Source organism: Bidens hawaiensis, unplaced genomic scaffold (genome assembly GCF_021521415.1).
Source record: "Bidens hawaiensis isolate Kalapana, Puna unplaced genomic scaffold, B.hawaiensis_p1.1 tig00023819_1, whole genome shotgun sequence".
In the NCBI taxonomy this organism is placed as follows: domain Eukaryota; kingdom Viridiplantae; phylum Streptophyta; class Magnoliopsida; order Asterales; family Asteraceae; genus Bidens; species Bidens hawaiensis.
This window is the reverse complement of record NW_027493746.1, coordinates 68,748-82,672: the sequence shown is the minus strand read 5'-3', so window position 1 is coordinate 82,672 and position 13,925 is coordinate 68,748. Positions and strand designations below refer to the sequence as shown.

General features: G+C 36.8%; 1 protein-coding gene across 1 annotated transcript; it reads left to right on the top strand.

Annotated features, from left to right (window-relative positions):
• The first annotated feature begins 11,672 nt into the window (after nucleotides 1-11,672).
• On the top strand, nucleotides 11,673-13,925 carry LOC143568155 (uncharacterized). Its single transcript, XM_077054376.1, has 4 exons — nucleotides 11,673-11,876; nucleotides 12,635-12,848; nucleotides 12,951-13,077; nucleotides 13,698-13,925. The coding sequence occupies exons 2-4, from the start codon at nucleotides 12,661-12,663 to the stop codon at nucleotides 13,767-13,769; spliced, it is 387 nt and encodes a 128-aa protein (XP_076910491.1). The 5' UTR covers nucleotides 11,673-11,876; nucleotides 12,635-12,660; the 3' UTR covers nucleotides 13,770-13,925.

The following is a 13,925-nucleotide window of genomic DNA, read 5'->3' as shown; positions in this document are numbered from 1 at the left end:
ATCATCCTGTTGGTATTCATGTCTGGCTTGAGCGTTTTCAAAAGCAAAAGCCAAAATCCTTTAGTACTGCTAGTTCTCCAGTAGAAGCTGAAAACTGGATCGCGCACATCGAGAAACTGTTTGAAGTGCTGGGTGTTGAAGATGTGTTTAAGGTTCGGTTAGCTACTTACAAGCTCGAAGATGACGCTCACAGATGGTGGAAGACACTGAAAGCTGCACGTGGTGGAGACAATTATGCTGCTACACTTCCTTGGAATGAATTCCGTACTTTGTTTTACCAACAGTATTTCACTGATGCTGATCGCAGTGAATATTTGAGAGAATATTCTTCAATTATTCAGGCTAATGATGAGCCCATCGTTGAGTTTAAAAATCGTTTCAGTCGATTGGTTAGTTTTCTTGGCCCAACTGTAGGCACGCAAGAACAACAGACCAACCATTTCAAGTGGGCCATTTGTGACCGAGATAGGAAGTTTATCTTGAACCTCCGTTTTAATGACATAAATAAGATAGTTGATGCGGTTAAGAACCTTGATAATGATAAGAAACACCGCCAGAAGTCTTTTGATGAAAGTCGTAAGCGGCCAAGAGAAAATAATCAGGGTCAATCTTCTTCTCAGGTTGGAACCGAACAGTCCCTTGTACCCCGAGACCGTAGACAGCGTACTGATGGGAATTTCAACAATCAGCCACGAAATGGGGGAAATCAAAATCAGCATCATAGGACCGCACAGAATAATATGCAACAACATCATAACCCCACCAGAGCTCAACCACTTAATCAACAAAACCGAAATACTCCTCTGTGTGGCACGTGTGGGAAACGTCATGGAGGTGCTTGTCGTCGAGCTGAAGGTCGTTGTTTTAGATGCGGAGATGCAGGACACATGATCAGAGACTGCCCTCAGCGGGACCCTAGAGCTAATAATGGAGAAAACGCTAGACCTGCGCAAAAAGATTAGTTCTGGGGAAATTGAAGCCATGAACCGTTTTGATTATCCGTATTTGTTTTCGTTTTAGTACCCCGTATTTCAGTTTATTTGGGTTTGATTTCGTGCGAATTTGGATTTTGTTAAGTTTCACACTCTGTTTATCTGTCATGTTAGAAGACTCTTATGTTTGGTGTGTTTGAAGTTTAGCATATTTGGGTCGTGTTTCGTATCATTTATGTCAAGATTTTGACATCATTTTTTTTAGTATATCAACACGTCATTTTTTTTTTATATAAGTTTAGTCTTTAAGATGTGTAATGGAAGGACCGTTATGACACACTCGTAAGGTAAATTGATGATTATGGTCGCGAACGTAACCATGAATTTACAGGTATGTATGTGTGCTACTAAAATCCATTTTGCAGCTTAATGTTCCTCTAATATTTAGATACGACATTGTCTTAAGTTTTCGCTATTATCTGCTAGTGTTACGTGTCTTTTATTATATATTTATTTATTTTTATATCAGTGTAGAAATGCATGTTAATATTCAAAATATGTTTTTGAAAATTTACGTTTTAAGTCTTGATTTTTTTTTTTTTTTTAGTATTCCATTAGTTATCACTTTTTATTTTCCACTTATAAGTCACATGTTTCAGTTATCTGTCTTTCGTTTTGGTTATTAGTTACACAATTTAGTCATAGGCTTTAGCTCATCAAAATGTATTTATTTTAGTTATTAATTATCCACTATGTTATATGTAATTCTGTGTTCAAATGAAATTTTTGATTTCCGTTTATAAGAACTAGTATTATCCGATACAAGTTTTAGGTTACCCATAGTTTCGTTCAATATCATCATGGCAACGAGTCAGCTATTTCAGTTTGGATGGTTTTGATTTCATATGAATTCTGTTTTATATGTCCTAATATTTGTTTCCAAGACTTTGCAATTGTCATGTCTGAATTTATGAAAGTTTTAAGTTTGTTTCGTTTCCGTGATATCCGAAAGTATGTGTCACCGTCTTACAATTTCGAGGACGAAATTTTTTTTTTTAGGGGAGTATAATTATAATAACCCGAACTTTGATATTGGATAATAAATATATATATATACATGATAATAATAATAATAATAATAAATAATAATACTAAGAATAATGGATGGGTTCAAACTCAAGACTAACCACATGTGCATTATTTTAAATTTCCATTTATCATCAAGTTGGCTTCTTCAAATTCAAACTTTCGGATATATCTGAGATGATCGATTCGTTTCTTTTTAAGCACCCTAACTCTATCAACATCACAAAAACCCTTAATCTTGTTTCTGCTTATCGTATTACGACCACCGCCGCATCCCGTTTCCTTTGCGACTCAAACTGCCAACTAGCTGACTTTAACCAGATCTACAGGTCTTTTTGATTCATAACCCACGTGTTTAGCTTCGTTTCGGTGACCGATGAAGCCGTGAGCGCTCTTGAGTTAGTCCTTGTGTCTCACCGAATCGTTCCGCTAACCCGCTGAGGTAAGAATTTTAATAACTTTCGTTTGTTTCCGGCGACTAAGATTACAAATTTTGATTATGCACACTTCTCCTTTGAGATTATGCATGTGTGCCAATTTTATATATGAGATCAGTGAACTCAAAATCTAGTTTTCAAAAGTAAATTAGTAATATGCCTACAAGAATACGTATGAGTTATTATTTTGGAATCACTATTCCAATTGCATGGAGGCTTTATGAGTATTTATTATTATTATGATTATTATTAATATTATTATTATTATAGTAATCTAAATAAGCTATTAAAAGTTTATGTCCGGTTTTACTAAGCCAAACTAATGATCTCTATTATTAAACAATAATTGTTACAACTACCGGTGGGTTTTGTTATATTTATTTTGCAAGTAAAATTTGTTGTGTTTTATGTATTTTAATGGGCCACTAATACAAGGTGCATATAGCATTAGTGGTCTAATAAAGTAACAATCTTAAAATTCTCTGTCGATGGAAATTATTTAACCAACCAACGGATAAGTTTCATAAAGTTTAATGGGACAATGATAAAACGTAGGTGCTATTGCGGTATTTTACGCGACTTGAATTTTACTTGCTTGTGCTCCTTTGTTAAGGTACGGTTTCTGGTTTCTTTCATTCATAGTATAAATTATATTCCGTTAATTTGTAGTACGGATTCTATTTCTTGTTACTTCGTAGTACGGTTTCTGTTTTTGTTACTCTTAGTATTAATTATATTCTGTTACTTGGTAGTACGGATTCTGGTTTCTGTCACTCATAGTATAAATTTTATTTTGTTACTTTGTAGTACGGTTTCTGTTTTTGTTCACTTTTAGTATTGACTCTATTCCGTTACTTTGTAGTACGGATTTTCGTTACGCGTCGGTTATATTTTGAGTTCAGTTATTTTATATAATATATTTTAGTTATACGACTTTAGTTCAGTACTCTGTTACCCGAGCATTTCTGACTTGTCGTTGGGGCGTCAACGACATGGCACTTATCGTGACAGTGCGTAATCAAAGTTCACGGCGTCTCTGAAAGTACTCATGTAGTACCTTGGCCACTTAGAGGCGTATAGATCGATCTTAGCTCCGACTCCTGACTCCTGACTCCTGACATGGCACTTATCGTGACAGTGCGTAATCAAAGTTCACGGCGTCTCTGAAAGTACTCATGTAGTACCTTGGCCACTTAGAGGCGTATAGATCGATCTTAGCTCCGACTCCTGACTCCTGACTCCTGACATGGCACTTATCGTGACAGTGCGTAATCAAAGTTCACGGCGTCTCTGAAAGTACTCATGTAGTACCTTGGCCACTTAGAGGCGTATAGATCGATCTTAGCTCCGACTCCTGACTCCTGACTCCTGACTTCTGTTTGAGATGGAACAATGTGTGCACGCCACCCACACCGTCTCTTTGGTGCATGGACTAGCTAGCTGTGTACCCCTCTGTTTAGGCTCTGGGTGCTTCCGTATTACACGAGCTATTTATTTTAACATCATCGTCGTGTATTTTAGTAATTATATTTTGTTTCGCTATATTTCTGGTCCGTTTTGATATGTGTATATGCATTTGATTAAATTTGAGTATATTCAGATTACGTCCCGATCGTGTATCGGATTATGTTTCGCATTTAATTATAGTTCAGTTAAATGTTACACGTTATATGTTACACGTCACACATTATATGTTACAAGTTATATGTTTCTGGCTCTGGGTGTTTTTGTTATAGTTCTGATATATTTCCGCATGCGTTTGACCATGTTCTGGCCAAGTGTCGGATCATACATCCGAATTTTATTAAGTATATGTTTAGGTAAAAAGGGTTGGTTTCGAGTTTGAATTGAAGTTCGTATATTTATTCTCTTACGTCTGTCCTTACCTATACTATTGTTCTTTCCGTTACTGGGCAATTTTTGGCTCAGCCGTGTTCTCTTGTTTTGTTTTTCTTATTTTGTTTTCAGGTAATCCGGGATTCTGGGAATTTAGTGATGAGAGATAAAAAAATGAAGTTCAAGCTTCTAAAAGTTAATTCATTTTGTTTAATAATATGACGTAGGTTGCATTAATTTTTGTTGTATTTTGGATTGTGGCGTTGATTTGATATCTGTAATAGTAACACGTTAGCCTGTTCCGGGTTGGGGTGTTACAGTTATGGTATCAGAGCTCAGGCTCTTTCCTGTAGAAAACTTATACAATAAATAATTAATCATATGAGTTAATGGGTAGACGTCGGGTTAGGATTCCTCTTTTCGTTCTCCGCGTATTCCGTAAATCTTTATCTTTCAGCTCATACGCTACCTTACTTCCAGATGCCTCCTAGAAGACGTGTGAATCGCCAAAACGAGAATGATGCTGGAAACGACCCTCCTCTTGCGACCCTTGTTACTAACGCCGTCAATGCAGCTATTGCGGAAATGGTCCCTAACATCATACAACAGTTGCAGCAGAACAATGCCGGTGGCAACAATGTCGGTGGTAACAACGCCGGTGGCAACAACGCCAGTGGAAACAATGCTGGAGGCAACAATCATCCTGTTGGTATTCATGTCTGGCTTGAGCGTTTTCAAAAGCAAAAGCCAAAATCCTTTAGTACTGCTAGTTCTCCAGTAGAAGCTGAAAACTGGATCGCGCACATCGAGAAACTGTTTGAAGTGCTGGGTGTTGAAGATGTGTTTAAGGTTCGGTTAGCTACTTACAAGCTCGAAGATGACGCTCACAGATGGTGGAAGACACTGAAAGCTGCACGTGGTGGAGACAATTATGCTGCTACACTTCCTTGGAATGAATTCCGTACTTTGTTTTACCAACAGTATTTCACTGATGCTGATCGCAGTGAATATTTGAGAGAATATTCTTCAATTATTCAGGCTAATGATGAGCCCATCGTTGAGTTTAAAAATCGTTTCAGTCGATTGGTTAGTTTTCTTGGCCCAACTGTAGGCACGCAAGAACAACAGACCAACCATTTCAAGTGGGCCATTTGTGACCGAGATAGGAAGTTTATCTTGAACCTCCGTTTTAATGACATAAATAAGATAGTTGATGCGGTTGAACCTTGATAATGATAAGAAACACCGCCAGAAGTCTTTTGATGAAAGTCGTAAGCGGCCAAGAGAAAATAATCAGGGTCAATCTTCTTCTCAGGTTGGAACCGAACAGTCCCTTGTACCCCGAGACCGTAGACAGCGTACTGATGGGAATTTCAACAATCAGCCACGAAATGGGGGAAATCAAAATCAGCATCATAGGACCGCACAGAATAATATGCAACAACATCATAACCCCACCAGAGCTCAACCACTTAATCAACAAAACCGAAATACTCCTCTGTGTGGCACGTGTGGGAAACGTCATGGAGGTGCTTGTCGTCGAGCTGAAGGTCGTTGTTTTAGATGCGGAGATGCAGGACACATGATCAGAGACTGCCCTCAGCGGGACCCTAGAGCTAATAATGGAGAAAACGCTAGACCTGCGCAAAAAGATTAGTTCTGGGGAAATTGAAGCCATGAACCGTTTTGATTATCCGTATTTGTTTTCGTTTTAGTACCCCGTATTTCAGTTTATTTGGGTTTGATTTCGTGCGAATTTGGATTTTGTTAAGTTTCACACTCTGTTTATCTGTCATGTTAGAAGACTCTTATGTTTGGTGTGTTTGAAGTTTAGCATATTTGGGTCGTGTTTCGTATCATTTATGTCAAGATTTTGACATCATTTTTTTTAGTATATCAACACGTCATTTTTTTTTTATATAAGTTTAGTCTTTAAGATGTGTAATGGAAGGACCGTTATGACACACTCGTAAGGTAAATTGATGATTATGGTCGCGAACGTAACCATGAATTTACAGGTATGTATGTGTGCTACTAAAATCCATTTTGCAGCTTAATGTTCCTCTAATATTTAGATACGACATTGTCTTAAGTTTTCGCTATTATCTGCTAGTGTTACGTGTCTTTTATTATATATTTATTTATTTTTATATCAGTGTAGAAATGCATGTTAATATTCAAAATATGTTTTTGAAAATTTACGTTTTAAGTCTTGATTTTTTTTTTTTTTTTAGTATTCCATTAGTTATCACTTTTTATTTTCCACTTATAAGTCACATGTTTCAGTTATCTGTCTTTCGTTTTGGTTATTAGTTACACAATTTAGTCATAGGCTTTAGCTCATCAAAATGTATTTATTTTAGTTATTAATTATCCACTATGTTATATGTAATTCTGTGTTCAAATGAAATTTTTGATTTCCGTTTATAAGAACTAGTATTATCCGATACAAGTTTTAGGTTACCCATAGTTTCGTTCAATATCATCATGGCAACGAGTCAGCTATTTCAGTTTGGATGGTTTTGATTTCATATGAATTCTGTTTTATATGTCCTAATATTTGTTTCCAAGACTTTGCAATTGTCATGTCTGAATTTATGAAAGTTTTAAGTTTGTTTCGTTTCCGTGATATCCGAAAGTATGTGTCACCGTCTTACAATTTCGAGGACGAAATTTTTTTTTTTAGGGGAGTATAATTATAATAACCCGAACTTTGATATTGGATAATAAATATATATATATACATGATAATAATAATAATAATAATAAATAATAATACTAAGAATAATGGATGGGTTCAAACTCAAGACTAACCACATGTGCATTATTTTAAATTTCCATTTATCATCAAGTTGGCTTCTTCAAATTCAAACTTTCGGATATATCTGAGATGATCGATTCGTTTCTTTTTAAGCACCCTAACTCTATCAACATCACAAAAACCCTTAATCTTGTTTCTGCTTATCGTATTACGACCACCGCCGCATCCCGTTTCCTTTGCGACTCAAACTGCCAACTAGCTGACTTTAACCAGATCTACAGGTCTTTTTGATTCATAACCCACGTGTTTAGCTTCGTTTCGGTGACCGATGAAGCCGTGAGCGCTCTTGAGTTAGTCCTTGTGTCTCACCGAATCGTTCCGCTAACCCGCTGAGGTAAGAATTTTAATAACTTTCGTTTGTTTCCGGCGACTAAGATTACAAATTTTGATTCTGCACACTTCTCCTTTGAGATTATGCATGTGTGCCAATTTTATATATGAGATCAGTGAACTCAAAATCTAGTTTTCAAAAGTAAATTAGTAATATGCCTACAAGAATACGTATGAGTTATTATTTTGGAATCACTATTCCAATTGCATGGAGGCTTTATGAGTATTTATTATTATTATTATGATTATTATTATTATTATTATTATTATTATTATAGTAATCTAAATAAGCTATTAAAAGTTTATGTCCGGTTTTACTAAGCCAAACTAATGATCTCTATTATTAAACAATAATTGTTACAACTACCGGTGGGTTTTGTTATATTTATTTTGCAAGTAAAATTTGTTGTGTTTTATGTATTTTAATGGGCCACTAATACAAGGTGCATATAGCATTAGTGGTCTAATAAAGTAACAATCTTAAAATTCTCTGTCGATGGAAATTATTTAACCAACCAACGGATAAGTTTCATAAAGTTTAATGGGACAATGATAAAACGTAGGTGCTATTGCGGTATTTTACGCGACTTGAATTTTACTTGCTTGTGCTCCTTTGTTAAGGTACGGTTTCTGGTTTCTTTCATTCATAGTATAAATTATATTCCGTTAATTTGTAGTACGGATTCTATTTATTGTTACTTCGTAGTACGGTTTCTGTTTTTGTTACTCTTAGTATTAATTATATTCTGTTACTTGGTAGTACGGATTCTGGTTTCTGTCACTCATAGTATAAATTTTATTTTGTTACTTTGTAGTACGGTTTCTGTTTTTGTTCACTTTTAGTATTGACTCTATTCCGTTACTTTGTAGTACGGATTTTCGTTACGCGTCGGTTATATTTTGAGTTCAGTTATTTTATATAATATATTTTAGTTATACGACTTTAGTTCAGTACTCTGTTACCCGAGCATTTCTGACTTGTCGTTGGGGCGTCAACGACATGGCACTTATCGTGACAGTGCGTAATCAAAGTTCACGGCGTCTCTGAAAGTACTCATGTAGTACCTTGGCCACTTAGAGGCGTATAGATCGATCTTAGCTCCGACTCCTGACTCCTGACTCCTGACATGGCACTTATCGTGACAGTGCGTAATCAAAGTTCACGGCGTCTCTGAAAGTACTCATGTAGTACCTTGGCCACTTAGAGGCGTATAGATCGATCTTAGCTCCGACTCCTGACTCCTGACTCCTGACATGGCACTTATCGTGACAGTGCGTAATCAAAGTTCACGGCGTCTCTGAAAGTACTCATGTAGTACCTTGGCCACTTAGAGGCGTATAGATCGATCTTAGCTCCGACTCCTGACTCCTGACTCCTGATTTCTGTTTGAGATGGAACAATGTGTGCACGCCACCCACACCGTCTCTTTGGTGCATGGACTAGCTAGCTGTGTACCCCTCTGTTTAGGCTCTGGGTGCTTCCGTATTACACGAGCTATTTATTTTAACATCATCGTCGTGTATTTTAGTAATTATATTTTGTTTCGCTATATTTCTGGTCCGTTTTGATATGTGTATATGCATTTGATTAAATTTGAGTATATTCAGATTACGTCCCGATCGTGTATCGGATTATGTTTCGCATTTAATTATAGTTCAGTTAAATGTTACACGTTATATGTTACACGTCACACATTATATGTTACAAGTTATATGTTTCTGGCTCTGGGTGTTTTTGTTATAGTTCTGATATATTTCCGCATGCGTTTGACCATGTTCTGGCCAAGTGTCGGATCATACATCCGAATTTTATTAAGTATATGTTTAGGTAAAAAGGGTTGGTTTCGAGTTTGAATTGAAGTTCGTATATTTATTCTCTTACGTCTGTCCTTACCTATACTATTGTTCTTTCCGTTACTGGGCAATTTTTGGCTCAGCCGTGTTTTCTTGTTTTGTTTTTCTTATTTTGTTTTCAGGTAATCCGGGATTCTGGGAATTTAGTGATGAGAGATAAAAAAATGAAGTTCAAGCTTCTAAAAGTTAATTCATTTTGTTTAATAATATGACGTAGGTTGCATTAATTTTTGTTGTATTTTGGATTGTGGCGTTGATTTGATATCTGTAATAGTAACACGTTAGCCTGTTCCGGGTTGGGGTGTTACAACGTCCTTCCTTTAATGTAGTGTAATGGTAGAAAGTTTGCATTTTTCAGCCGAGCTGAATTCGAGTGAACGCATGTTTGTTTTGTTGTTTCGCTCATTTAAAGCTTAAGATAACATTTTAGTGTTTATAAGTTATATCATAAATAGTGGTCAATCTCAGTCAGTCAAGGCATCTAGAGCTACGGTACATATCTTGGTCTCTTGGGTTAAACTACCAGCTTTATGAGGTTACAGTTCTAGACTTCTATCCAATCCAAGAGTTATTCTCCCTAAAAAACTACAGATGTCGTGGAGAAATGTTACTACTACAAGCGATAACTTGCGTTACGTGCTAGCTGTTGTGAATGTCAAGAAATTATAAGGTTTTTAGTAATAATTTGACAACATAATCGCAACTGGTGGGTGACATCAAGACGTTTTCCTTCTTATGAATAAAAACCAAAGCAAACTTTGTGTCACAAGACATGTATCGGATAAAATTAAACTTAAGAACAACAAGAATTTGACAACTTATAGATTTAGCCGTGAATCTGTGATTAGATCCTAGACTAAATCTTTTACCAACGTGATGAGATTACAGTGAGTTAGAGAACAGAGAAACAATTAAAAACAATGTCTCAAGAGAACACTTAGGGTCTGTTTGGTATGAGGTAATGAAATGGACGACGGAATGGAATGAACGTGGTGTAATGGAATGGACAAAGGAATTGAATGAGTTATTACCATTCCAATGAAATGTTTGGTTACCACATGGGAATGAAATAAATCATTACTTTGTATTGTTTGGTAGGTTGAAAAAAAAAATTAAAATGGTAGTGAGTGGTGGTGGTGGGAGGTAGGTGGCGGTCGTGCATTGGTGGGCGGTGGGGGGTGGTGGTGGGCAACGAGATAATGGTGGTTGGAGGTGGGTGGTGGTAGTGGGGTGGTGGTGGGGTGGGTGGTGGCGGTAACAGTGGAGGTGATGGTGGGCGGCGGGTGTGATGGTGGGGCAATGGTTGATGGATGCGGCGGGTGGTTGGCACTGATAGTGATGGTGGTGGTTGGTGGCAGTGGCAACGGTGGTGGACAGCGATGACGGTGGGCAGCTGGCACTGATGGCGATGGTTGGTGGAGGTGGGTGGTGGCGGAGGTGGACGACGATGGTGGTGTTTGGTGGCAGGTGGTGGCGATGGTAGGTGGTGGTGGTGGTGGGTGTTGATGGTGGGTGGTGGTGGGAGGGTGGTGGAGGTGATGTAGGGTGAAAGAGGGAATGAAATGAAAAAAACATGGGGGTATAGAGGGAATGAAATTGGGGTATTTTAGAGGGAATGGAATTGACTAGGTAATGAGTCATTCCATTCATTTGATCAACCAAACATACTTTTTACCATTTCTTCACAATGAGTCATTCCATTCCATCCTCCATTCTTGCATACCAAACGCTACGTTAAATTACAAAACAAGAATCATTTGACAAACTAGAGACAACAATTTCAATTTATAGCTCATCAACTTTACAACTTTTATATACGGTTCTCCTAATTATCAGTTGTCCAAGTCCAACCCTCCATCTTCAAGTATGCTACAAACAATATTCAAGTTAGTTACCAAACCAAACTCAAAGTCGCTTATGAAGTGACTACCTTTTGGTTTTTAACACTTCGCAAGCTTGAAGTGGGAAAATGATAGGTTTAATTTTGTTAGATTTCCTTTATAGTGTTTATAGTTTGTTATGGTGTGTTTAGCATAACTCCTTTTTCAATAATATTTAACGTTAAGAAAACGATAAATATTAAACATGTATATAAATTTACATTGATGTAAGAATATTATTCTATATTATAAGTTGAAAAGAATAAATAAGTTGGCTTGATGCTCCATAACTGACTTGAGTTTTTAGGGGCCGAACGCAAACTTAAACTTGAGTTCGCTAAAATAAATAAGTCAAACCAAGTTGGCTTGTTTAACTTCAAGCCCAAGCTAACGTTTGTTCATCGAATATAATTTTAAACATGGTATATGTTGGTGTTCGTTCATTTAGCTTAACGGAATTTCACAGGTCATATCCGAACTCCAAACTCGTGACCCGGCTCACGTGTCGAAAACAATTTCCGGGCTCGTGTTAGTCTGACCTTCGAACCCACTAACACAAACCAAACCATTGCCGGCGAATTCCTAGGTCCTGTGACAGTACCTCCGCCCACCACCACCAACAAATCAGCTTATTCAAACGATTTACTTGATTCGCTTCAACGACTCCTGCAATTCGATCTGTTTTCTTTCACAAAACCAGGTGACAATCGAACCTCTCTTCCATTCCGTAACCAATTCGAACATCATACATAATACTAACATGTTCAGTTTTCCGATTGTCCCATTACGATTTGCCCATTTTTTATTTAGTTTATTATACCGGCGACTTAAATATTTATTACTTGGAATTTGGTTTCGTTAACAGAAGATAAACATACTACCTCTCTCTCTTACAAGTAGGGTTGTAAATGAATCGAACGGAACGGAACGGAATGGAACAAGGTCTTGTTCATGTTCGTGTTCATTTCATTAAGTGAAATGAGCTTTTTCGTGAACCGTCCATGAACGCAACCAATGTTTTATTTGATTCAACTAATCGAGAATGGTCAGGGTCAACGGTTTGTTCCGGCTCCTAAGTTTGGGCTAAATAATTTTGCTTAATTCTATATAATAAGATTAAATAAAGTCATTAAAAAGTATTAAAAAACCTTTAATGAGCAAACGTAAACCGACGTAAACGAACGCTTTATTGAATGTTCACGAACACAATTGAACGAACATGACCTTTGTTCTTGTTTGTTCGTTTAGTTAATTGAAGAAGTTTTTCTTGTTCATGTTCGTTCATTTATTAAATAAATGAACATAAACGAACTTCCCACGGAACGTTCGGTTCGCTTATATCTCTACTAGAAGTAATAATTTGTGTTGTCTGAAAATTGATTAATGATGAACTTATTGGCTGTTATGATTTATGAATTAAAGAATTTATGCATCATTGTTACATATTTTCCACTACAGTACATGTCACTTTGCGGTATTTAAGGATGACAATAGTTGGAACAACAATGGATCAAGGTAATAAACTTGGAGCCACAAATGCCGGTAAGGTTCAGAATTCAACTTCAGGGTTCAAAAGGTGGGGAAGAAAAGGGCCGTTTATCAGGTACGGGCTTCCTATGATTTCACTTACCGTGTTTGGAGCACTTGGACTCGGTCATCTGTTGCAGGGCAGGCGAGTGATACTTAACTAAGTTATTAAATCAAAATTAACGCGTATAACATCATTTCTTTCATATTCTTTTCTTGATTTTTATCTTATTGATGTGAAATTTAGCAAGGATATAGCTAAGGTGAAAGACGACCAAGCGTGGGAGATCCTTGAAACAAAAAAAGCCCTTTCAAGGACAGGACCGACTGAAGCTTACAAACCCAAAAACTTGTCCCTGGAAGAGGAGCTAAAGGTAACATAATAACTAGGGCTGTAAAGTGTAAACGAACTATTCAGCAGGAAGTTCGTTTATTTATTAATGAGTGAACACAAACAAACATAAGAAAATATGCTTGTTTAAATGTTTGTGTTTGCTCGATTAAACATAACGAACAAACATGAACAAGCCTTGTTCTTGTTTGCTGGTTTCTTTCGGTTCATTTACACCCCTAATAACCACTCATAAATAACCTATCAGTATAAAATTATTAGAGGTGGCAGTTTTGATCAATTTATATGCAAATGGGTTGGGTTATATTTTAATACTAACGAGTCAAATGGGACGAGTGGGTGAAACTGGTTCTCTAAAATGTATATAAAGGCATGAAACCTTTCACATCTCTTTTTGTTAACAAAAGCTGATGTTATTATTGTGATTGCATAGCTTTGTAATAATACATCATAGTTAACATATTAGTTATTTATAAGGGTGAAAGAGTAATAAAAAGTGTTACTTGGTCTGCTCAACCCGACCTGTTTTGACAAGCAATAAAACGTACCCCTTTTGGCCCGTTACCAAGCCCGTCTTTTTCCATCCCTAGTTCTATAAATGTATATTTTCTGAACCATACTGATGGGTTGTGTTGGTTGCAGGCTTTGCAGCAGAGTGTTGACATAAACAACTATGAATATAAGAAGATCCCCAGGCCGAATGAAGGCAATTGAGCTTCTTCAAATGTACTTCTTCATGAATCATTTCAACTTCTATTAAATAAGTCAACTTCTGTTGGGTCATTTTTGACTCGTAGAGGGATGGAAAACATGCTCATAAACTGTATCACACAATTTTGTACATTTTTGGTAGTTGTTATCCTTACGATA

Coding starts and splice junctions, on each gene's coding strand:
- LOC143568155 (XM_077054376.1), top strand. CDS start 12,661: ATGACAATAGTTGGAACAACAATGGATCAAGGTAATAAACTTGGAGCC. Junction 12,849..12,950: donor GGTCATCTGTTGCAGGGCAG/GCGAGTGATACT, acceptor TGTGAAATTTAG/CAAGGATATAGCTAAGGTGA. Junction 13,078..13,697: donor CCCTGGAAGAGGAGCTAAAG/GTAACATAATAA, acceptor TGTTGGTTGCAG/GCTTTGCAGCAGAGTGTTGA.